This window comes from Lepidochelys kempii, chromosome 6 (assembly GCF_965140265.1).
Source record: "Lepidochelys kempii isolate rLepKem1 chromosome 6, rLepKem1.hap2, whole genome shotgun sequence".
NCBI classification, from domain to species: domain Eukaryota; kingdom Metazoa; phylum Chordata; order Testudines; family Cheloniidae; genus Lepidochelys; species Lepidochelys kempii.
Genome location: NC_133261.1, coordinates 121,344,099 through 121,370,759, shown reverse-complemented (window position 1 = coordinate 121,370,759; position 26,661 = coordinate 121,344,099). Strand labels below are relative to the sequence as shown.

General features: G+C 38.5%; 1 protein-coding gene across 8 annotated transcripts in view; it reads left to right on the top strand.

Annotated features, from left to right (window-relative positions):
• PPM1A (protein phosphatase, Mg2+/Mn2+ dependent 1A) overlaps positions 1–13,263 on the top strand; it is a 56,763-nt gene extending 43,500 nt beyond the window's left edge. For all 8 annotated transcript variants that reach the window (XM_073349940.1, XM_073349939.1, XM_073349932.1 and 5 more), the window contains 2 exons: positions 1,481–1,538; positions 4,858–13,263. In XM_073349940.1, the coding sequence (XP_073206041.1) occupies positions 1,481–1,538; positions 4,858–4,887 (88 nt within the window). In that variant the 3' untranslated portion in view covers positions 4,888–13,263. The remainder of the gene's footprint in view (positions 1–1,480; positions 1,539–4,857) is intronic.
• Positions 13,264–26,661: the final 13,398 nt, after the last annotated feature.

Genomic DNA, 26,661 nt, shown 5'->3' with positions numbered 1-26,661 from the left:
CTAGATACACCAACCCACAACCTTGCTAGCATGCTACCAACATGGCCCCTCCAGGATACTGACCCCTTTATGTTTTCCTGTATTTCTTACGCTATCCCTGAACATATGCCTGGAGTCTGTAATAGGTCAGTTTATATTTATAAGTATTGAAAAAAATAAAAATAGCTCATTCTGAGTGTAGCCCAGTCTGCAATCATGACTAACAGAAAGACAAGGGGAAGGGCTATATTCTGCCACTTTAAGGCATGAAGATGTGAGCAGAGCACTTCTCCACCTGACCCTATTGTACAGAGTAAGAACTGAGGCATTCTTCAGCTTTGTCCCCCATTCCCCCTCCCCTGCAAAAAAAAACTCCTGTCATCCAGGAAAAAAGTCTTTAAAATCTCTTACTTGTATTAGACCTTCATTTTCCTAGTTATATCATGCTTGCTGAGGAAGGCAAGTACTTCTTCTTTTGCTTAGCATTCCACTGTTTTTTAGTATTGTTGCTCTAACGAACCCCTTGTTAATCTCTTTCCTTACAGTTAGGTAAGCAGGGATCACAAGCTATTTTTATGTTTTATTATATAGCTTTGTACATTAACCCTCTACTCTGCATCCACCCCCAAAGTGCAATCAGCAAGGCACAAAAATGGGGAGGGGAGGAGTACCAAAGCCAAGCTGTTTTGTGAGACATTACAAAAATTTAAAGTTCAGATGTGAGCAAAAGGTAGATTTCAACACACTATAAACTCATTTGCTGATTTTTACCAAATTCCCCAGGAATATATCTGTTACAGGGTGAGAGATGCTATACAAAATTTCTGTTTTAAGTTAAAATTGGTTTCTTTTGAAGGATAATTGTAAAAGGGAATTGAAAATTGGGCATGCAATGGGAAGCTGCTGCTGCTACTGCTCTATTTAAAAAAAAAAAAAACCTAACAAGATTTATAATGGAAACTAACTTAAACCAAACTAAGAATGCAGAGTTTTCATTAAGGGGCGCACAAAAAATTGTATTCAGAAAATACAAATATAGTGCTCTCTTGTGAAAAATATTATCTTTGTACATCAGTGGTGTATTATTTACTGCCACCATATCCCGCAAGCACACAAATGCATATTGTTTATGCTGCTCATCGCTCTGTAACCTCCTTGTCTTATTACTTTGAAGACAAAATGTGGGCATGCCCCTGACAGTATATCAGGAGCAGACAGTCTAATTGAAAAGTCTCATATGCAAATATGTAATTTTCCATTTTGTTGGCAAAACCCTTAGGAGTGTTTACCTTTTTAAACTGTCTCTTCCTGAATCCAAAAGAGAGCCCTGCATAAATTACATGGAAACATAGCTTTACTTGCAAAAAACTTAAGTTCTATGCATTTTGAATCGTTTTACCATTTTTAAAGTTTTGCGTTTTAGTACGTCATGACTGCATTTAGGAAATATGTGACTTCATTTAAAAAAATCCTTAACATTTTGTTTTCTGCTTTGGTTTAGACGGAGTGTGATTGAAGCTGTTTATAACAGACTGAACCCCTATAGAAATGATGATGCTGTAAGTACTTTCATTCTCCTATCATTTCCGTCCTACCCTTTGAAATCTTTCAGCTTGTTTGTGCAGACCCTACCACAACTCTTTGAAGGGGGAGGGATTTTTTCCAAAAGTGCGTTCTGTAGACTGTGCCCTGTGAGTTCTCTTCTGCCCTTTCCCTCATCTGAACCTTCAGAACTCTCATTTGTTGTTATCCTCTATCAGTTCAAGACTTGAAAGTCTGATTGTATTCTGTCTCTTAATTTCCACACATCTGGTGCCAGATCCCACCACTAGTAGCAGATATGGTCTTGTTTTGAGATATCTAATTTTATTTGGTTCATCCCTAATACCACAGAGATAATGGGAAATCTGTGTTAAAATATTTTTTATTAAGGTATCAATTTGTGAAATTTTAATTCCCCGAATTACAGGCAAAAGTGTTCTTTTTGTAACTTTCTGCTGGATGCTTAGTAGTTTAATAGTTGCTATGATTAGCATATTTACAATTCTAGTTCAGTTATCATAATTTTCTGATCATTGGATTATATTATGCTGTAACTTCCCTAATATATTTTTCACAGTGAACATGCAATAAAAACAATTTTAAAAAGGGAACAGTAACTCCATTTACAACTGAATTTAGCTTTAAATTCTTGGGAGTACTTTGTCTCAGAAAGAAAGCAGTTACTTTTTAATGTCTCTGGCAACTAATACCATTAATATGATTTTTTTAATTAACAAAAAATTACATAAGTGAAATGCAGTTTGCAAATGTTTTGGCATAACAGAAGCTGTACAGTTGGTCTTAAACTTTATTTGCTAAAGTTTACAGTGAGCCTTTTCTATTCTTGTCTCCTCCCACATCTAAGAAATTGATCCAGATCTATAACTGAAATGGAATTATCCCTGCATGGGGATGATATGCAGTCATTCATTGTATAACTCTTCTGCAAATGTACAGTATGCAAATCTAAGTGTCATTGGTAGTCCTAGTACAGAAATTTGCAGAGTATGTAGTCAGTAAGTAAATTTCTGCACTTTGACTTGGTGCTGACTTAATTCTTTATCCATGTTCTCTGACAAACATGGCCATATCAGATTCTCACTCTGCCTATCCTAGTCCTTTCTAACTTCTGCTTTCTACTACTTGTAGTCCCAAAGGAAGGCTTAGACATTACTCTTAGAAATCATAATTTTTAAAAAGTGAATAATTCATTTTAATTCTCATGACTAATCTTCTCTCTCAGGTCCTGCAAAGAGAGAAAATCCTATTAATCCTATTAAATTCTACTTAACAGCTGAATAAGGAGTACAGGGCTCTACATCAGCTCCACCAATCTAAAGTAGCGAGAGATGGCATTGCTCAGACATACTCTAAACAGCAGCCTCTTTCCTCTTAAAGTGATGCCTCTAACTGTGTAAACGCAATCTTGCTAACAACTTCTGATCAGTAAAACTGATGGGCAGTCCAGTATTCCTCATTCAACTTTTTTCTGTTAAATTCTTTGTGCAGAGGGGAAAGAGGATGAAAAAAGTATGAGGAGGGAAAGAGGAATAGAGCATAACTTATATAAGGACATTCCAAGACACACAAAACTATGTTAAAATGGAGTTAAGGCTAATAGTTTAATAACTTGAAGGTAAAAGTGTTACAGGGATGTTGTAATTATCCAAGAACCAAGTATTGCAAATTCAGATCATTCAGAGTGAAGGCTACACTTAAAACAAACCTAAACATATTAAAGTATAGAAATGTACAATTAAGATACCCATACAACCTTAACTCTTCCCTGTAGTGATACCATATGGCCATTTTAGGGTTCATGGTTCCAGATTATACTGATTTTTAACAGTTTTTGCAATATTTTCCCCCTTGTATCATTACAAGAGAAGAATTTAGGTTGCTTTTGGTGCCCTGTATATTTTCCATATCTTAACATGTTTAAATTTCTTTTAAATTTAATCTTAACTCTCAATAAATTACTTATGATGTGACTTAGATTCTAAGCCTTCCTTACAGCAAGAGGGTTGAGAATAGGGTTGCCAGGCATCTGGTTTTCGACTGGAACGCCTGGTCGAAAAGGGACCCTGGTGGCTCCGGTCAGCATCGCTAAAAGTCCGATTGGCACTGCAGTGGGGCTAAGGCAGGCTCCTTGCCTGCCCTGGCTCTGTGCGGCTCCTGGAAACAGCCAGAATGTCCCTGCAGCCCCTAGGTGCAGGTGTGACCAGGGAATCTCTGCACGCTGTCCCTGCCCTTGTGCCTGGGAGCTGGACATGCTGGCTGCTTCCAGGAGTTTCAGGGAGCCTGCCTTAGCCCTGCTGCATCTCCGACTGGGAGCCGCCTGGGGTAAGCGCCACCCGGCTGGAGCCTGAACCCCCACCCACACCCCAACCCCAGCCCTGAGCCCCCTCCTGCATCCAACCCCCCTCCCACATCCCAACCCCCTGCCCTAGCCCAAAGCTCACTCCTACACTCCAAACCCCTCCTCATCCCTGGCCTCACCCCAGAGCCTGCACCCCCTCCAACACCCCAACCTCCTATCCCAGCCCAGAGCCTGCTCCCACACTCCAAACCCCTTTGCCCCAGTCTGAAGCTCCCTTCTGCACCCTAAACCCTTCATCCCAGGCCCCAGCTTGGAGCTCGCACTTCTCCTGCTCCCCTGCCCCAGCCTAGAGCCCACTCCTGCACCTGAACCCCTCATTTCTGGCCCCACCCTAAAGCCTGTAGCCCCAGCCAAAGCCCTCACCCCCTCCCACACCCCTGCCCCAGCCCAGTGAAAGTGAGTGAGGGTGGGGGGGATGGAGTGAGGGGTGGGGCCTCGGGGCAAGGGTGTTCAGTTTTGTGTGATTAGAAAGTTGGCTACCCTAGTTGAGAAGGCAGTCAGAGTAGGTAGAACATAATTAAGAATAACAGGAAATATGCTCCCTGTGAACTTAGCACACCTACAAGAAATTGTCCAAATAGATACATTTAGTGTACTGTACATTTTAGGTTATACTGGTAATGTTTTTGAATGTGCTGGTTTTGAAGTTAACAATTATTTTGAGCAGCTTTAAACATTTAGAAAACATTAAAGTATATTACACTTTAGACCAGGGGTTAAAAAACTGCTTTAGTGCTAGCTAATATTTACTGAATTAAAATAGTTTAATGAATGTAGATTTTTGCATGTTGTTAGGAATAGTGTTTTACAAGTATCTAGTATGAAACCCTTCATTAAAAGGGAAAGACTCCTACAATTATCCATATTTTTACCCTTTTCAGTCTGGATTATCCAGAAACTGCTGTAATTTTGGGCACTCCAGACTTTAAAGGGTTCCTTCTTTTTTCTCTATTAAGGACTCTGCGTCAACTGATGATATGTGGTAAAACTGCCCATCTAGCTGTGGAGTTTACATTCATCCTCCAGTTGAAAGTGCAGCCCAACCTCAGTGACCCTTCTTAATGTCCATCCTCAACCTTATTTAAAGAAGGGATTATGATGTGTTGGTGAGAGTGACTACACCAGAAAACTACAGCAGTACGACATCTAGCCCAGGAACTGATGTTTTTTTTGTAAAACAGACTTCTGTAAACGTGATTTCAAACCATAATTCATGTTGTAAATCAGACTCCAGCAATTTATGTTGTATGATTTTGTTTTTGTAAAGTGCAATTGTCCTTGTACAAAATGCTCATATTTAATTATGAATTGCTTTAAATCACTATAAAGGTTAGAAGAAATGTTTGGCTTGTTGTGTGATGCAACAAATATATAGCCCTTTAAATTTATGTTGTGGTTTTGGATTGCAAGGAGCAGCAGCCTAGCCAGCTAGATGCTCAAGAGGTGCACAAAACTGTAAGATTACTTTTTATTTTATATATAAAGATGAACATTCGGACAATTTATCCCAACTGTAGTATATGAATTTGCCTGGCAGTGGGGAAAAATAACTAACATACTGCTCGTTCTCCAACAAACCTATCTTTTTGTGTTTTCTATTGCTATTTACTATGGTCCCAGTCCTGCTCCCACTTTAAATCAATGAGGGTTTCGGCTGTGACTTCAGTGGAAGCAGGATCGTGCTGTATAATACAGATCAATCATAAGTATATGAATTTTGAGGTTAGAATGCCTTGATTCTTTGCACCTCTTTTTTACAAACCCTTACCCAAAATTACTAATCAGTTGAGCAAGAGGGAGCAACTTTCTACATACAGTAGGAGTCTGCAGCATTTTTACTATCCTGATTGGCTGAGTCTGCTGCTGTTCCAAGTAAAATATTCTGAATTCCATTTTATCAATAAAGCTTGATTTAACAAACAAGACACTTAATCTTATATGTGTAATTCCTCTTTTTTTTCCTGCCTTTTGAAATTCTGTGCCATTGTAAATGAGATTTCACATGTGAAAAAATATTTTTAATAATTGGTAGCCCATTTTTAAAATGGGGAAAACTTTGACTGTTGCCCAAGGCATAGACAGACACTGGAACATGTAGTGGGTTTAATCTGTTACTCTATTTTACATGGATTTATTTCAGGCTTTTTGTTTTTCACTAAGATGAGTATCAGTTTGAATTTGCCTACTGTTTAATGAAAATACATTTGTGAAAGCCTGACAATCTTAACATTTTATGGCATGTGTGTTTTTAATTGACCCACTTATTTAGAATGAGAAACTAGTGGTTAAACAGTATTTGTGATTTGAAATATAGCATGTTGACAATATGTAACTGTTGGTCATTAAAATTAAATTCTAAATTAAAAATTTATAAGGGTAATAAACATAAACTAAATTGATTTAAGCTTAACTTTCTCCCATTGAACATACAAAAAGTAAGTTTTCAAATCAGTCGTGTTTGCAAAACTACTGTTTTGTGCACCTTGTATTCTTGTCGTCTTAGGTTGAGGATATTGTGTTTGTTGTTAATATTTAGTTTACTTTAATCATTCAGTAGGCAGAGTCCCCAAAAGGAAAATCAGTAAAATATAAGTAGCTTGTAACACTTACCACAACTAAACAAAAAATCAAAACTTGGTGTAAAATTACTTTTTGATAGGAAAATGTAGTACAATGCGTTTTGCTATATTTGTCTTTTCCCTAACTTTGAAATATACATATTTGTATATATAGCCTTAAAACTAATGCAGAGTTAGGGAACTTTGAACAGTGAAAAAGTAACTTATAGTGTCTCAGAATTAAGTATAGTATATACCAGCAAAATCTTTCTTTTATCCCTCTTGTTTATGTGGGGTGCTTAAACAAACGTAACTTCATTGTATTCAGTTTGTAATCTGTTCAAGCATGAATGAAGAAACCATAAGCACTATTTGTATTTATAAATTTATAGCAATTTTTGGTTAAAGAACCAATTCCTTACCTACCTACAAATAAATGCTTAAAATGTCTAATTTTGTTGTAGAGTGCAAAACTATAATAATGTCATAAGTTATAGCTTCGCAAGCACCTAGTTAACAAATGTATTTAATACTACACAGTATACTAGTACAGAAAGCTAAACTTATTTTTAGGATTAGGCAGATAAAGTTCTGTTCTTTACTTTTCTACATAGCCTAAAGTTTAGTTCTGGAAACTGCAAAACCTTGAACTGGACTGTGGAAACTTTGAGACCTAAAATCTTTAAAAATCACAAGCAAAATTGTGGTAGAAAGCCATACTTCAAATATAATCACTTAAAATGTGTCATAATGACATACTGTGTACTAAAAGCATTTTCATATGAGTGGCCCTTCCTAAAAATATAGAGAACATAATTCTTCTGCTATTGCTACCAGTGCTGTAACTAGGTTTGGAGGTAAAGGAGGAATGTCTATTGCAATCCTTTCTTTTTCTGCCTTATGTTCAGCACTTTTGTGTGGTCAGAGCACTGAATCTATTATATGTGCATAAACACTGCCATTCTAGGTACAGATTTTGATTACAAAATACATGTATTAAGTACATAAAAACATCTTGCAAAGGAGTAGCTGGTCTTTTCATGAATCTGCAAAAAAAAAAAAAAAATCTTAAAAAGGCACTTTTGCACCTTTGTGCATTTCCTTTTTGCACCAGTTAAACTTTTTTTAATGCTAAAAACATTAGCACCTCAGGGGCAAGGCAGCAGAATTTTTGAAGTATTGTGTGCTATTTATTTCTCTCGGGAAAAGATTCCTGTGTGACAAAAATGCAAACGATGTGCTGTTCAAAAATGTATTTTGAATAGATGTTCAAAAAGGATGGTCCCAATTTGCTTGTTTTTAAAAAGAAATGACCTTTTGTAAAGCTATTTTGCTTCATATGCCATGCAAGTTTCTGTGTTTTTCTTTATATTTGACAGCTTCACTGTTTTCAGTTTCTGTGAATATTGTTATAGTCAGATTAAATGTTTCACTGATCATTTTGGGAAAATATTGTACTGCTTTATAGATAACACTGTTTCAAATAATCTTAAACTACTCTCACTAATTCAGCTTTGGGGAGATATTTTATTCAAGGTAGAATTTTAAAATGTATTAACTTTTTTTTAAAACCAGTGTCAAATTTATTAAATGCAATTTCATTTTTAATAAATGAGGCACTAGATTTGCACTTTAAAGTGCGTGGGAGACCCCTGCATTCATACAGAGTCCTAAAAAGTCTGGGTGCAGGACTCTTGTCATGCATTGTAAATTGCAAATCTGGGTCCTTTACAGTTGGCTTGCTGTGGTGCTAGTCCCTCAGTACCGCTATAGAGAGCTTGTCACTTTGCCATCGTTCAATTTCATCCTTCGGCGGAAGTCAGAATCAGAGAAAAGAATTTCATCTGCATGTCTTTATAGTGTGCTGAATTGGGGTAATCCCAGGACGGTCGACCATTACAGCAAGATGTCTGAAGAATATTAACCAGTAGTTCAGTAGCTACAACACTCTCTCTCTTGATGATGATTATTTTTCTAACCTACAGCACTTAACATCTTGTACTTATGGATATTGACTGACTTTTAAACATCAGAACTATCTACTGCAAAGTTAATGCATCCTCAGTTGTATAGGTTAAAATATGAATAAAAAAGTAACTGGTCATTTTGCTCAGTCCAAGAATTTGAAAATTCATAAGGTAATTCAACAAACTGAAATAAGGAATATAGCATTTATTGCAATTATTTTCCTCCTGCTAGTGCCATCTTAACTAAACTAAACTTTTGACTGTTACATTATGAATAGGATGGACAACAAGGCAACCTTTTGGCTGAACACTGTTGTTAATCATTTAAAAAAAATATTTTGAGACTAAATCCTTTAGCAGCTCCTTGCAAGGGAGTGTAAAGGTCTTTGCTTGTATATCTCCTTATAGAATGGATTTAAAATATAAGCATTTTGCTTTAGTATTAAACATTCATTTTTTGTTAAACCACTATTGAATAGAAGTTTCTTTAGCTTTACACAGGAGTGTCACTGAAAAAAATCGGGTTATTTTGCTTCTGGTAGCTCTGTACAAACATGAAGGCATAATTCCTCTCCTGAAGGGCTGACAAGATGGATGCCACCATCTGGCGACTAATAAGTATCAGTTGTAATTGAACTTTATTCCCAAATATATTGGCATTTATTCATGCTGACAAATGCTTTTTACTTTACGAACCTTTATATTAACATGTTTTTTAAATTAGGTAACACTTTACGTTCAAATAGTTTGATATGTTTGAATACTATGAATTGGTGTGAAAGTTTTTAAACCTTTAATTTAGAGCATGATGTATAATATTAGGCAGCAGAGTATTATGAAACTTTTACTCTTTTTACTATAAATATTCTTTGCTGATGAATTGCTTCATGGGAAATAGAAAATGTACTATATGTAGGTAAAGAGAACTGCAGTTGACAAATTTAGTGTAATGGAGTGGTCCAATTTGCTGCCAGGCTTCACTTCACTTAAATGTGAAAATGATTTTTTTAGCTCCCATTGTAGCTCCTTGTTAGTGTCTAAAAATACATGTTCATAAATTGTTGTTTGGTCTTCACAGTGTTGGCTCAAATTAGGTCACTTTTGATTAGATGGATTCTCAACACTTCAAAAATAAATTGGTGTTGTGAGAAATGCTCAAACCATGTGAATTTTCTGAAAGCTGTGCTGAGCAAAATGAATGCCATCTCTTATGTGAACTGCAAAGTCAACATGGAAATTGAGTGAAGCTTAGAAGTATGTGCTGACCAGACTACGGAAGAATTCAACTCAGAAATCAGACTTTGCAATAAACTGCATGATTGGTCCCCTGAACTGATGTGGAGCATTTCTGAAGTCAGTGGGTCTCTGTGCAGGCACAGGAATATACCTGCTGTGGTTCATTGCTGGGCTGCTTAGGTCTGCTTAAATGAAATTGCTTTGCTATATTGTCAGTGTGCTGTAATGGTGATTTCAGAGTCCTGTGCCATGGCAATTGCTGTCATAGCAACTCTTGTAAGAAGCCATAGTAATAATTTTTTTAAAAAATCCCCCTCCCTGTCCCTGTCATTCAGGTTCCCTGGACATGCCAGAATGCCCTCTTTTTTGTGATGTGTCAAGGGTGCTGTACTTATACTGTCCTACTTCAAAAGCACACTTTTTCAGCGAAGTCTATCAACCTGGTCAACTGATTATTGAAAAATAAACTAAAAATTGCACTGCCCTGTGATCTTCTGATCACCTCTTTTTGTCTAGTTAGATTATAAACTTGAGAGCATGGTCCATTTTTTTTCTCTTTCCTCTGAATAGCACTGAGTATATTGGAGCTTGACAAATATTTGTGATATGACTTGCATTAAAGTGAGAGTGGGGAAAATTAAACTAAAACTAAATGTAATTATCTGTTGAAGTAGTTTACAATTTTATTGGGGGAGGTCTCCAGCATATTTCTGGGTTTAACTTAATTTTTGTTTTAGCTTTGCAGTACACTTAATACCCCATAAAGTGTTTATTCTTCATATGTGGTCATTGTTTTAAGACCCTTAGTATTCCAACCTAAAGGACTCATCCTGTTTTTCTCATGTTTGTTAGTTTCTCGCAACCTTAATGTTTGAGATTTGATTTATATAATTTTTCTTTTATGGGGACGTGAGGTCAGTAATTCACATTAAAATATGGTTCTACTCTGAAAAGTTACTTTAAAAAAAATTGTGATACTAATATTGATTTACTTCTGTTATCACATCCAAGGATCATATCCATTCAGTTTACAAGTAAAAATGTTTTTAGTTCTATTCCTGCAAATTCTTAAAGTCCCTGAATCTGAAAGTCAAGCTGGGTTCTTTCTGTGTCATTCCTCTCCAACAATAAAGATTCTGCCTTCAGAACTTTGGGCCTAATCTTTCAAGCACTACTAGATGTCAGAGTTTTTAAAATTATTTAGTTTCCTAGTGGGATTTTCAAAAGCACCTAAGTGCCTAATTCCCCTTGAAATCAGTGGGATTTAGATGCCTATCTGCATCTTTAGGTGCCTACCTATCTTTGAAAATATGGCCCATAGTACTTACCCCTACAGCTGACCAGTACTATTCATACTAGCAAGACCTATGCTGGGTAGTAAGCTTTTCTTTTTAGTACTGGGTCTCTGCACAAGCCAGGTTACAAGTCAGCTCGCTCTTCATAGCTATTGGGCTTTAAAGAGCTAACAGGAGTAGCGTGGTTTTTGTTTTTAACTGTAGTCGCAAAGTAAATAGGCAGGACTCTGAATATACACAGGGAGCGGGTCAACTGAGTGCACAGTTACTTTTCAGAGCAGAAGCATGATTTAAAGAAAATTACAAGGCTTCCCATTGAATTTAAAGGAACACTGCCAGGTTAAAAATCATGTTACATCTTGTAACCTGTGTCAACAGTTTTAGATTAAATTTAAACCTGAAGATCTTAATTTTGCTATTAATGCTGAATTTACTTTTTGCATTTCAACTCAGTTTGTACAATGAAAATAGAGTAGTCATTTAATTTTCACTTTCTGGTTCTCCAGCACTAACACTATATTGCAATATTTCACTTGCAGAAACTGCAAAGGAAAGTTTAAATGCTATGGTGCCAATCCTGCAAAGATTTGTGCATGTACAGTATTGACCTGTAGGCCCTGCAAGTAGTCCCATTGAAGCTGAACTATAATGGCAGCATGTAAAGTTAAGTGTGTGTGCACCTTTGTGGCATTGGAGCCTCAACTGTTCTATTTTCACCGGAATTAACAACAAAAGTAATTTTATTCATCTTTGGTTTTGAAAAACATTTTAAAGTCTAAATAGCTTCAGTGTTCTTTTAAAGGGAACAAAGATGATAGTGTTAAAATAAGATCTTTTCATACAAAATTAAGGATAGCAATTTCTTATTACATAACTTTCAAATGTCTAATTCAGCTGTTTTTTTTCAAAGCATCGAATGAGCAGTTTTAAGAAATTTCTTCTCTATTTATTATGCAGCTTTTCATCGAAAGCTTGGAGAAGGGGTGAAACCAGGTATAAATTTCTGGGAGTGATTTAGTTACTCCAGCCCTACAATATCTGAACCAGTTTCTTATGTGGTGGGAGTTGGAGTTAGCACGGTTTCCATGTCCAGTAATGGACCTACTGCATGCGGTGATACTGAGGGAAACTGTTACAAGAAAATAAGCATTCTTGCTGACAAGATTCAATTCACTGCAATTTGGAGCTTGCAGAATATTGAACTGGAAAATCATCTTTTACAATAGAGACAGCAGTACATCCAGTGTTGCTGTAAGTGAAATGTTACCACACATCTTGTTGGCAAGTATTTACCACCACAGCATAACCACTTGATTCTGGAAGTCAGGATTTCCTAGGTTACGTTTCATTGCTGGTATGGGGGTTCATTGGGACCTTGGGTACCAATTTGGATTTATTAACCTGATTTGTTGATGACCCACTTTAATTTTTTGGTGCCAGGAATCTAGTGCTTACTGTAAGTGCTAAATCTAGCAAATTGACAATAGTGCAAAATGTCCAGTAGTTCAGTGCCTGGAAATCCCAACCACCAGTGCCAAAGGGTTAATGCGAGAGATGGCCTTCTCCAAAAATTTGGGCTCCCTTATCTCGGGCAAACTGAAAGCAATTTATTTTCAAGAGGAAGTCTTTAGTCTGGTTTCTTGAACTGGCTGGCTGATAAATCATTTAGACCAGAGTTTTTTGCATCTGTCTTGGTGCTAAGGCCATGTAGAAACATACGGAATTAGAGTTTTCCCCCATCCTCCTTACACAAGTGAATCCACATTGTATCATAAAACAAAATTTCATTTGTAGTGACATGCTGTGCCTGTCTTTTTAGAAAGCTCAATCTACTCTTTATATACATATATATATATATATATATATTTTGTGGAAGTGTAACTTTTTCATTGATAACCTGTATAAATGTGTGTTGTGAATGGAGAGATTTAAGCTTGAAAAGCATGTTTGCAGAATACACAGCCTCATCATGAAATTTATAAATTTAAGAGTAATATACAAGAGCAAAACTATTTTCCTTAAGTAAAATGTATAACAATATATAATAAATTATCCAGTAATTCACCCACTATTTACAGTTTTACGCAATTCAAACTGTTTACAGAAAGTTCAATAAATGTATATTTTGTACTATGTACAGATTCCTGGTCCCAAAGAAAATGTGTGAATTTAGTTTCTAACGTTGTATTTTTTTGAGTCGGTTGAACAAATTGCATTAAGCTTGTAATGGTGGAGAATTGTAGTTGGGGGATGAAAATTAGAAATATTTCTAAATGGTGCCACTAAATAAACAGGCAATTACATAATGTGTGTGTATTTGACTGGTATGGTATAAAACCTCCTCACTTCTACATTTTTTTGTTACTAAATTAGAAAAGCCTACATGAGACCTCAATTAAATGTTACAATTCAAGTCTCTTTTATTAAAATGGAATACTGTGCATTTTTTTTTTTGCTTACTCATTGTTGATACTAAAACAAAACAAATACTGACCCCCAGTTTATGGGTTTTCTCTCCCTGTGTACAAGTTGTTTTTGGGTAAAACAGTTTGTACTTGACTGTGACTGTAGTGTTGACTCAAAATAAGAATACCTGGATTTTCAAAAGAGCCTTTGGATTTGGATGCCTGACTCCCTTAGGCTCTTCTGAAACTCTCAACCCTGACAATTAGGACCGCTGGAAATGTGGCATGGAAATTTGCTGCATTTTAGCATGAATTTAAGTGTGTCATTATTTTATTGCAATAGGACTTAGAGCAGGGGCAATCAATTATTTTTTGTCAAGATCCAAGTTTCTTGGTCAAGGTCCAGACTCCAGAGAAATAATAAAAATAAGTAAATAAAAAGATTTTGGGGTCCATTCAAAAGCATCTGGCGGCTTGAATTTGTCCTGCAGTCCACTTATTAACTACCCTTGATTTAGAGGTTCCAACTGAGATTAGGGCCCTGTTTTGTTTGGCTCTGTACATACTCAGTGAGAGAGAGTCCTTGCCTGAAAGAACTTTCAGTCAAATTCCCTGATTCTGTAAATGTTTAGGCATGTGCTGAATTTTAGGCATGTGTGTAAATCTTTGCAAGCACTGAGGTCTAAATCATCAAGATAGAGTGAAAGAAAGGAAGTAGAATGGGGACCTGAGGTGCAGAGAGATTGCGACTTGGCTGAGGTTACCTAGGAGTTAAATCTAAATATTCTGAGTCTTAATTCAATGCCTTAAGAATTTAGAGATGACCTGAAAGGAGGAAAATGAGTTTCACCTACTTTGATGCTTTGATTTAAAAAAACCAAAAACCAAAAAACCTTGTTTCTTACGTTAACAGTTCAGGTGGTGTCTTCACTGGAAGTACTTATGAACAAGTGGAGAACTGGTATGATTCTAACATCAAGTCCCATATAAATTAAAACACATTAAATGGTGGGTGTTTGATTAGTTACCTTCTGATTAACTTAAAGGCCTGGGATCAAAGCTGTCTTCCTTAAAGATTCAAAAAACCCCTCTTTCTCCTCCCCACCCCCGGCCTGGTTAAGGGTTGAGAATGGTCTCTGTTCCCAGCTAAGACCACTGAGTTGTCTAGCAAAACAATTAAGTATTATTACTAAGCAGTTTTTAAAAATTATTTTATGGGGTGAGGGTGTGGTGGTCAAGCTCCCTTTATGCATTAAAGTGGAGGGAGGGTAGGAAAAACACATTTTTCCTTTTGCTAGTTAGTTCTTTTTTTGTTTTGTTTATGGCCTTGTTGGTTGGGAAGATCTTTCTGAATCACTGTGTTCTTCCTCACGCTGTAGAACTACGGAAACAATATCTGGGTAGCACCTCAAAGGAGTGTATTAATTCTTGAAGCATAATATTGATCTGAATGGCAAGTTCACTTTTTATTGCTGATCATTTTATTGGAAACATTCAGCTGATGTGGTTGTCTAATATGGCTGGATTTGATTGAAAAGGCATTTACGTAGGCTAATTTAAAAGATGCAAATAGTTAAATGTACTGCCAAATATTTAATTGGCTTGACACAGGATGAAAAAATTAGAGTATGTGAGATTAGTCTATAGTAAGGCTGGAAGATTTGGGGGTCTGACAGGAATTTTCTAAAGACTGACATTTTAAAAAAATCTACTTATATACATAACTTAGGCTACAATGCTGCAAACGTGTGTGAGGAGCTGGTTGAACTCAATGGGACAGCTCACATTTGTCTGCAGGATCAGGAGCTTACTAAAAACCATTTTATTAGAATTCACATTTGAGTGAATTTATTTATATTAAAAATGTTGATTTTTCTTGAAGACTTGCCAAAATTTTTACTGAAATCAGGAGGAAGACTTGCTAGAACTTGGCAAAATTCTCCACAAATGTCCACTGGCCTACTGTTAACTCATGAATCTCAGAGTTTTTGCAAGAATGACAGGTTTTCCCTCCTGAAGAATGGGCCACTCTTTTGTTTGTTTATACCCTTATTTTTGAGAACAGCTGTCTGGTATGCTTTCAAATTTTATAGGTTTTAAGGGTAGCAAATAAGGTAAAGCTTTATTTTGAGTCAACACTTCAGGACCTGACCAATTGAGAGTTTTAGAAGTTTGCTAGAATATATATATAAATCAATGAATGTTGAGGGTTTTTAAACTAAAAAATAAGTGGCTGTAAGTATCCCCTCTCTTCTTTAGCAGTGGAGGTGATTCAGGTGTTCAAACTTGTCTCTCTCTGCCTTTATGCTATGGACCCTTTCTAGGCTTCATGGTAAGGAAGTCTTGTCTCACCAAAGCTGTGACTGGAGGTGGTGTTCCCAAAATAAGGACCTCCAGGTTTTTAACTGTTCCCTTTATTCTGGAACACTTTATTTCAAGATTCATTACTGGCTCACCACCAGCAGCCATAACTATTGTTCTTGGCAAGAACAATAATCTCTTTTGAGTTGGAAATACTGCCCTATAACCAGCCACTAATGACTCTTAAAAAAAAACAAACAGGTTTCAGAGTAGCAGCCGTGTTAGTCTGTATCAGCAAAAAGAACAGGAGTACTTGTGGCACCTTGGAGATTAACACATTTATTTGGGCATAAGCTTTCGTGGGCTATAGCCCACTTCATAGGCTGCATAGAATGGAACATATTGTAAGAAGATACACATACAGAGAACATGAAAAGGTGGAAGTACCCATACCAACTGTCAGAGGCTAATTAATTAAGAGGAGCTATTATCAGCAGGGGGAAAAAAACTTTTGAAGTCATAATCAAGATGGTCCATTTCGGACAGTTGACACGAAGGTGTGAGGATACTTAACATGGGGAAATAGATTCAATTAGTGTAATGATGGAGCCATTCCCAGTCTCTGCTCACATCTAGTTTGCATATTCCAGTTCAGCAGCTTCTCCTTGGAGTCTGTTTTTGAAGCTTTTCTGTTGCAAAATTGCCACCTTTAAGTCTGTCACTGAGTGATTAGAGAGGTTGAAGTGTTCTGGTTTTTGAATATTATGATCCCTGATGTCAGATTTGTGTCCGTTTATTCTTTTGCATAGACTGTCCAGTTTGGCCAATGTACATGGCAGAGGGGCACTGCTGGCACAGGATGGCATATATCACATTGGTAGATGTGCAGGTGAATGAGCCCCTGATGGTGTGGCTGATGTGATAATAGCTGTTGATAATAGCTCCTCTTAATTAATTAGCCTCTTACAGTTGGTATGAGTACTTCCACCTTTTCATGTTCTCTGTATGTATAAATATCTTCTTACTATATGTTCCATTCTATGCATCCGATGAAGTGGGCTGTAGCCCACGAAAGCTTCTGCTCCAATAAATCTGTTAGTCTCTAAGGTGCCCCAAGTCCTCCTGTTCTTTTTTTTTTTTTTTTTTTTTTTTAAAAAGTATATTTTACTTTTGCACAGTCTCTAGTTTACAGTAGTGTGGCATTTATCTTGCACAAATACAGTCACTTACTCACATTTTAAAGGTATTTAGGTGGCATTGCAATCCACTTTCCAATGTGTGACTGATTTAGGATCCTAAATTTCATTTTTGCAAAAGGATTTAGGTACTTCGGAGTCTCAATTTCATCAACAGCTGGTGGGCAGACACAGCAACACTTTAAAATGCGGTTCTGAAAACAAATATGAACTATACGTGGGCCTTCTAAAAAAAATAGAAATATTGATTATTTTTATGTACCTACATTTCCATTGAGGGGAGGCCTAGAGGCTCTTTGAAAATTAAGTGTTTGGACTTGGGCTCATCTCCATGTTTTTCTTAATCCCATTTCGTGTACTTCTAAGCTTGAATAGATTACTTGAAATTCAACTGCAGTGATTTTTGTAAAAGCCCAGCAGAAATTAAATAACCCCTTAACGTAGTGACATTTCCTCCACTGTGTCCCCTTATCATTAATAAGAACTACTAAAGATTAGGTAGGTTACTTTTGTGTGAAGAATTTAAAGGGATACAATCACCTTGAAAATCACACTTTGATCTGAAAATGTTTTACCCACAATTACAAGTATAACCTAAGATTACAAGTGAAGGAATATTTTTCTATATTTTTGTTTACTTTGGGCATTTGATATTTTCACTATTTCTATACGTTAGGCTCCACTGCTACAAGTGTGCACATGCTTAATTATAAGCGTTTGATTTGTCCAATTTACATCTGTGGGACTTCTCAAGTGCTTAAAATTAAGCGCATGTATAAACTTCCAGTTTTTGCCCTAGTAAGTTTTCCCCCTATTGTTTCTATGGGTCTTTTCCCCCAAAAGAACAGGGAGGATAAACAATAGAAAAACGTGATTGTATGTTCATGGCCACAAGAGCAAGTGTAGTTATTCCAGTATATGTTCCTATGGGTTCTCCATAGTAGGATGTCTGTGCACTCTTGGCCAGAGCCTGTAAAAGTCTGCACCTATACAGAGCAGGAGCAGCTTCTTGTGCTGCTATATGTGGGCATAGAAGGAGATGTGGACCCATTGCCACACAGTTCCTTCTCAACCACCAGCATTTTTGAGTTCTGTGGTTCTCAGATTCTCACCTTTTCTCATGAGTGAATCTTATTTTTTTTTTAATTTTCTTACGTTTTTATTTCATTTATTTCTTAATTTCAGCACATTTGTGCTTTGAAAGGAGGGTTCTGGCTGCCTTATTTTAGGGCTTTGGTACATCTCTGTGTTGTGCTGAAAAACCTGGGTTCAAGCTCTGTCAGACCTGCTGCAGGTCTTTTCCCGTAGCTGTCTCTGATGTCTTGCAGACACCCACATCCTGTGGAAGTGTAAGGACTTTATGAGGTTCAAGGGCAGGTCTCAAAAGGATGGAGAGTCTAGGCTGAATGCTTCCTAGCACCAGCAAGGTCAACACCCCTCTCTCTGCCACTCAGACATCAGCCTCAGTGTCTCAGGCTGCTCCAGTGACTGCTGGAGCCCCAGCAGCAGCTCCTGAGATGAGGATATCCAAGAGAAGCCTTTTCTCCTACTAGGAAATCTGAGAAAAGGAATAAGTCTCCCCATAAATGAGACTCCCAGGAGATCTTGAGTCCCTCAAATGGCATTGCTGAGGCCCCGACTGAAATTGGTACCAAGACATCAGTATCACCTAAGATGCCTAGATTAGATAAATCTTCTACCAGGCAACACAGGGAAGCACCTACCTGGGTACCACTCAATATCTCTTGGCACCAAGATGTACCAAGGACTTCTACTCACGTGCTGGTTTCATTGTCTTCATAACTACAGCACTCTGAGCTCAGAGATATTGTCCCACCGACTCTCCACTACCCCGTGCAGAGTCTCCACCTCTGCACCAATCCCTGTTGTAGGCCCCAGCACCGATGCAAGCTACTATAGCTCTCCATCACCCTCTAGATTTCTGTCGTCCCTCTCCTAAGGAGCGCTGCAAGAGCCACTTTCCCAATACTCCTCTGACAGCTGCATCCTGAACGCTCCAGCATCAGCTCAAGATCAGATCCCCCAGTCCTTGATACAGGTACCAATGCCAGAAGATCCACTCCTTAATGATCTGAAAAAAAAAGGGTGAACAATGAGGTGGCAAAGTTTGAAGACAATACAGAATTACTCAAGATAGTTAAGTCCAAAGCAAACTGCAAAGAGTTGCAAAGGGATCTCACAAAACAAGAATTTTTGCAGTGAACTGGGGACTTACTAATTGGAAGTGACAGAGAAGGACAAAGACATGGGTGTATTGGTTGATGACAAGATGACTATGAGCCACCAATGTGATGTGGCTTTAAAAAAGGCTAATGCAGTCCTAGGATGCATCAGGAGAGGTATTTCCAATAAAGATAGGGAAGTGTTATTACCATTCTACAAAACACTGGTGAGACCTCATCTGGAATACTGTGTGCAATTTCTGGTCTCCCATGTTTAAGAAAGATGAAGTCAAACTGGAACAAGTGCAGGGAAAGGCTACTAGAATGATCAGAAGAATGAAGACCCTGCCTTGCTAGAAGAGACTTAAGGAGCTTGGCTTGTTTAGCTGAACAAAACAAAGCCTGAGGGGGAGATGTGATTGCTCTCTGTAAATACATCAGAGGGTTAAACACCAGGGAGAGAGAGGAGTTATTTAAGGGCCCATTTTGGTACAAGAACACATGGATATAATAAAATGGCCAGGCTTGAAATTAGACAAACCATCAGAGAAGTGAAGTTCTGGAATAGCCTTCCAATGGGAATACTGGGGAGGGGGCGGGGAAGCTGTTTCAAGACTGAGTTTGATAAATTTATTGGGGGGATTGTATACTGAGATTGCCTACAAGGGCATATAGCCCATCCACAGCTGCTATTAGCAAATATCTCCAATAGCTGGTGATGGGGCACTAGATGGGGAGGGCTCTGAGTTACTACAGAGAATTCTTTCCCAGGTGTCTGACTGGTGGGTCATGCCCACAGTCTGTGGGTCTAACTGATTACCATATTTGGGGGTGGGAAAGAATCCCCCCATCTCCCAGTCAGATTGGTAGAGACTCTGTGGGGTTTTCACCTGCTAGTTTGAACTAGAGTAAATGATGGTTTCTCTGCAACTTGAAGTCTTTAAATCATAATTTGAGGACTTCAGTAACTCAGCCAGACGTTATGGACCTATTGCAGGAGTGGGTAAGGTTCTGGGGCTTTTGATGTGCAGTAGGTGAGACCAGATGAACATGATGGTACTTACTGGCCTTAACGTCTATGATCCTCCACATGCTAGATGCCAGGCAGGCACTTGCCTTCTACTTTGACAGAACTAAGACCTTTAGGGTCTCTCCCAGATGGTTTGTATCATTGGCATAAAGGATGAAGAGACAGCTAGTTTCCACTCAAAGACTGTCAAAGTAGGTTGCTGGTTATATGTTGACCTGTTCTGAAGCTGCTGGAATACAGCCCTCTCATGGGGTAAGCACACTCAGTTAGGGCTCCATCCATTTCTGTAGCCCTCCTGCAGGTTGTTCCTATAGCAGAGCTCTTCAGCTCAGTAACTTGGTCCTCTGTTCATATGTTTGCTAAGCATTTTGCCATCTGACCTGCTTCCAGGGCTGACACTGCCTTTGGTGATGCAGTCCTCCGACCTATCTTTATCTGCCTCATCAGTACCCACTTCCACATTGATACTGCCTGGGCTTCTCCTATGTTGGAGCACCCGTAGCAACATAAAAGAAAGAGAGGTTACTTACTGTATAGTAATGTAAATTCTTTGAGATGGGTTCTTTGAGATCTCCATCATTGGAGATTTTTAAGAGCAGGTTAGACAAACATCTGTCAGGGATGGTCTAGATAATACTTAGCCCTGCCATGAGTGCAGGGGACTAGACAAGATGACTTCTTGAGGTCCCTTCCAGTCTTACAGTTCTATGAGTCTATGATTTTATGCTTTGTCCCTAGAGGGTGCTCCACCTCCTACTTTCCTTTCCCTCTGCCGTGGCGTCTCTGGTGTTGCGGTTGAGTCTGCGCCTCCTTACGTGCCCTTGTATGGGAGCACTAGATGCTGCTCTGCACAAGCATGGGCCCATAACACTGCTTTTACTCCAGTTTAGAGTGCACAGGCATGCACCCTTAGGGACAAAACATTTCAAAGAACTCAGGTTATTGTACAGGCAACTAACGTCTCCTTTCTGGGACTAATTTTAACTATTTTTTTTAATGATCTAGTTTTCAAGTTGGCTATTGAGTCTTTAAGGTCCTTACTAAGGCTATGTCTACAAGGCTATGTTAGTGAAAACTAGGAACCTTTCATTTCATGCCTGCAGCATCCACACGGGGGAGTTAAAACGAAACACACTAATGCACACTGCTATTCACAGCCCTGTAGTCCAAACTGCAGAGCCGTATAGACAAGCCCTAAAAGTCACTTGACCAGATGTTGGGCAATTTTAGGGTGTGACCAGAAACCTAATATTTCTTCTTTGCTGAGTCTCAGTACTCCCCCCTCATATTCATACAACCTCCCCAGCCAAAAAAATCCTTCCCAACATATTTTAACTCAATTATTCATAAATGAGAGTCTCTTCATTTAAAATAGCTTTGCATTATTGTCTGGAAAACATGGCAGTTCAGAAAACTAAGCACGGGTTTGTTGTATAGTTTTTGAGCAAAGTTGTGAATATAGCCTTTAAGATAGAAGTTCTTGAACGTTTGAAAGCCTTTTAGTAGCTTCCTGCATTATTACCCATTCTTTCATCTATACCACGAGTGACTTTTTAAAAGAAACAAGATTTTTTGTATGTTTCAATCCTAGAAAAACCATAGCACTTTGATATCATAGTACCTAAAATGCTAGTCTTCCCCTATAATAGTTTAGTGTTACACAGCCTCACAGAGCTAGCAAACTTAGCAAATGACTGGGAGATAAGAACTTGGGAGGTTTTCTGAGTCTGTTACTCTGGTTGGATTTGTTGTCTCAAACAACTCTGGCTGGTGGTTTTTTTCCCCATTTGTAAAGTACTAGGGATAATACTTATGTCTGCCAAGGTGTTGTGAGTCCAAATTAATGTCTGTATTAAGGTAGGGTGAAAAGTATTGGAGAATGACACATTGCAGACAAATCAAAGTCCTTTCCCAACATCTCCTCTGCCATCAAAATTAGCCTCCATAACATTTGATGGTTCTCTTCTGCACTGAACACCTGGATCAACCATCATTTGAAATGAGTAAATAACTTTGTTCTCATGCTGTGGTTATGCCACATGTATTCTAACCATAAAATCTTTAACTGAACTAGATACATATATATTTAAGCTGCTTGTTTTTAAAGGTACATACACACAAGGGCAAGATCATAAGGCTAATTAGATGCTTGGTCTGAAAAAGAAAATAAATATTCATGCCATTTCACAATTACTAGTTTGTGGTTCATCCCTTGTACTTCTAGCCAAAGAAGACCTTAAGATAAAATATACCATGCAGTCCAGCCCTTTAGGCCAGCTGTCTATTTTGCCATATATTTCAGTAAGTTGTTGTAGATCCTGAAGCACACATGCCTTGTCTTTAATAGTGTGATCTACCACACAGCTAGAAATACATTTTTAGAAAACATCATCTTTAGGCTGATCTTATGACAATCAGCTCCTGAAGAGAACAAAGCTCATCTTTTCATTTCTGTACCTGATCTGAGGAAGAACAGTTTACTGGGTGGTACGGGTTCCATTGGACCTCCTGCTTGCTGGCCACCACAAGAGATCTCAGGACAGAAATCCTTACAATTACCAACTCAATCAGAGAAGTTTTGGCTGTTGTCTGTTTGATACACGTAGATAGGGTCATTGACTATGATCAGCTGTAGGGCTTCTTTAATCAATTTTCAAAGCAGTCTGAGGTCATTGCCTTCCACACCCTTAGGCATTTGAAGGATTTGTAGATTGTGTGCTCTGACCTGAATTATCTCCCCCTTCCTCACCCCACATTCCAATATTTTGAGATAGCGCTGCAGTGTCTTGTCCTTTTGCAAGTGGTTAGACTGCTGTATAGATCTGATTTATTTTGTATATGATTTCATGGTAGATTCCACACATTCAGTCCATGAGTTCTGCACTTCCACTGTCAGACCTGTCATATCGCTTACCTGACTCACAGACGTGAAGAAATTTGGCGGCCCAGAGAGGTAATTTGGTGCCTCTATGTGATCTGACCTTGCATTTAGGGCAATGACTTATTGATAGAGGTACCAATGATCAGACCCTTCATTTCTTAGGGATGGAACTGAAATGTCCTAAGCAGAGCTCGTTGCCTCGTTCTATGATAAAAGGAGATGATGTACAGTTTAATATATTTCCCCCTTGCAACACCTCAAGAGTGTATTTGTTTATGACTGTTGCATAGACTCTAAGATTTAAACATTCCATTTTAATTCTACATACTCCTGTTGATAAAATGTTTATATAAGGCCATGGGTGTGCTTGGTGCTTTACAGACATACAAAAATGGAAGGTCCCAACTCAGAGCTTTTTTGCAATCTAATTTAGATTTAACAGCCAGAGATTACAACAAATAATCCAAAAGGGAACTGTTGCCGGGGAAAGAGGTTTATAACAAGGAAAGCTTAGGTGAGTTGCTTGCTATCTGCAAAACGTGTTACTTCCTCTTTGGATGTTTTTTAAACATTAGCACAGTAAATCAACACTTGCAGAAAGTGTCCAGAATGATGGTTTAGGTGGAGGTCAGAAATTGAAATGTTAATTTTTAAAATACCCAATTTGGCAGATTGGCTGATTCAGGTGAACATGTCAGGTGTGAGCTTTGTATAAAACACAGTTCTGATACTGTCAAAAATAGAGGCATAACGTTTTCAGAAGTGTCCAAGTGACTTAGGAGCCTAAGCCCCATTTTTCAAAAGTGATGTTGATGGTTAAGTGTCAATAAAAGTCCTTAGTCACTTGCGTACTTTTGAAAATTTGATCCTAATCAATAATTCCTCACCTAACCAACACATCCCCTTTCTTCGCAGAAACCAGCAATGAAGGACTAATCTAAATATGAATTATTACAAGTGAAAAATTGCTTTGGGGATTGAACTGGAATTGTGACCCAGGTTATGAATGTTCATTTGAATTTCAGACAAAGTCCCAAAGGTGGCAGACAATAGAGTCAAAGGCTGTATGTCTAGGGTACTCTCAGGCAAGCTCCGTATGGCAAATCTCCTTGTAATAAACTCCAGATTATTTATGGGATAGGTTGTCTGTAGGGTAGGCTGTCAGCTCTAGACATTTTCTGATGCTCTTCTCTCACTGTATCAGACAATTATCTGCCTGTTTTCTGGGTGGATTTCAATTAGTGAAAAGTATGTGACAGTTCGTATGATGGCTCCATCCATTTTAGATTTCTTTCAATGGGCAGAAACCCTATTGGTTGGTGGGGACAAGAAACTGGAGGTCATATTCTGCATCCCATCAGACCTTGATTAGCTGCTCCCTTACCAAGGGGAAATTGTTGCCAGATGGAATATCAGCGAGAACAGAGGCAAGTGGTCTCGAAGATCAAGAAGCTACTGAAGTAGGATGAAATTCCTTCTTGATGATTGCAACGCTAATCCGGGAATATAAAATAGCAGGGAAACACAAAAGCTAGTACAACTGTGGTCTGAATATGCAGAGACATCATGTTTTCTGCCAGGGTCATCAATCACTGAAATAGACCACTAGGAAATAATATATAATGTTAGCAGGGGCACATATGTATAACTGGGAGGTTCATGTATGTTGTACATTTGTAAAAAGCGTAACATTCTTTAGAGTATGCACCTGCCTTTAAGAGCTTCCTGGGGCGAGGGGACAAGAACCAAAATGCACGTGTTTGAGGGAGTGCTGTGTGCAACTTCAGTGCACCAGTTTACACAAACCAGGCTGGTCAGTGTGGACGCACTGTACTGGTGCAGGCACAAATGGATCTGTTAAACCATTTGCCCCCAACTGGGCCCCTTCTCTAATGTAGACAGGCCTCAAGAGCAATGAAGTGAAATTGAGCAAAAACAATTTTAGGCTGAATATCAGGAAAAACTTAAGAATGATTAGAGAGTCTGTCAGACTAGACAATCTGTGGGATGCTCTACCTCAGGATATGCTGCAGGCCTCATCACTTGAATAATTTAAAATTTGGTAGACAAAACAGAATTCCATAATGGAGGCGCTGTTTTGTACTTGGCAGAAGGTTGGCTGAGATAATCCTAATAGAAATGAAATAAGGAAAGATCTATGAGGGTACAATATTAGCCAGTAATCAATCAACCTGGCTTTTGAGTGGTGAGACAGGGAGGCTGGAGAACCATACTGACATTCCAGAAAGCATTTAAAGCGTGGATCCACTCTGAAAAGTAACTTGGTTTCTTATTAATAATAATAAAAGGCAGTGATGAGTTCCATGTTTCTGTCACTGCTGCTGCACCATATTAGCTCAGTTGCACACAAAAGGATGATGTTTCCTAACTGCCTGTCTTGTCACCTCACCCTGGGAATCTGAGAGTCAGTACTGGATTCTTTCCTGCTTTTGCATCACGGCAAGTAACAAAGGTTCCAAAGACCAGAATCTGCTTTCAGATGCACTTGTGTAACCCCATTTGCACTGAACCCCATCACACCATTTCTAGACTTGTTTATCAGAGTGAAACCACACTTTAAAGTGGAACCAGCTCTCCTCTGAACTGAACTATCTTATTCACAGTATGAAAATTCTGGGAATCAGCATAGCCACCAAGCATTGTGCTTACCTCTCTTCTGGAGGGTCTGTACCATAGGCAGTTGTTGAAACCTTGAAAACTGACTAGTGAAACTGGCTCTTGGTCATTTTGGAAACCATACGGATAGATGCAATGAAAACTAGCTTGTTATCTGGGGCTTGCTATTCCTTGTAGTCTCTTGTCCAATGGCTCATGTTGCTTTAATTGGTCCTTCTCTGACACTGCTATTCAAAGCTTTAGTGGCTCAGGATTTCTCCCTCAGGTTCCATTCTGAACCAGGAATATACTGTAGCATCAAATTGCCTAATATGTTGATCATGGAAGCATGTGTTCCAGCTTGACGCTTAAAAGGATGTCATTTTTAATCTCTTCCAGCAGAAGGAAACTGATAGACCTTTAGAGAAGGATCCTAGAGTCATGTACACCTCATTTGGTAGGTTGCAGCATTGGTACTAGTAGGTCAGACTCCTGTACCAGATATGGGCTGGCTACATAGCCTCCTTCTCAGAGACATACACCAGAGATGCGTTTTCCATAAGATATTTTGATATAATACTGAATCTGGCTGAGGTTAGCCTAAGTAAGGTATGGAAAGGAGTACTTGTGACCTTAGAGACTAACAAACTTATGTGAGCATGAGCTTTCGTGAGCTACAGCTCACTTCATCAGATGCATTCCATGGAAAATACAGGGGGGAGATTTATATACACAGAGAACATGAAACAATGGGTGTTACCATACACACTGTAACGAGAGTGAGCTATTACCAGCAGGAGAGGTGTGTGGGGGGGGAGAAATCTTTTGTAGTGATAATCAATGTGGGCCATTTCCAGCAGTTGACAAGAACGTCTGAGGAACAGTGGGGGGGGGGAGGTGTTGGCTAGTGGCGTTCTGTTACTTTCTTTGTTGGGCCTGTCCTGTAGTAGGTAACTTCTGGGTACTCTTCTGGCTCTGTCCATCTGTTTCTTCACTTCACTTCAACAGGTGGGTATTTGTTTCATGTTTTCTGTGTATATAAATCTCCCCACTGTATTTTCCATGGAATGCATCCGATGAAGTGAGCTGTAG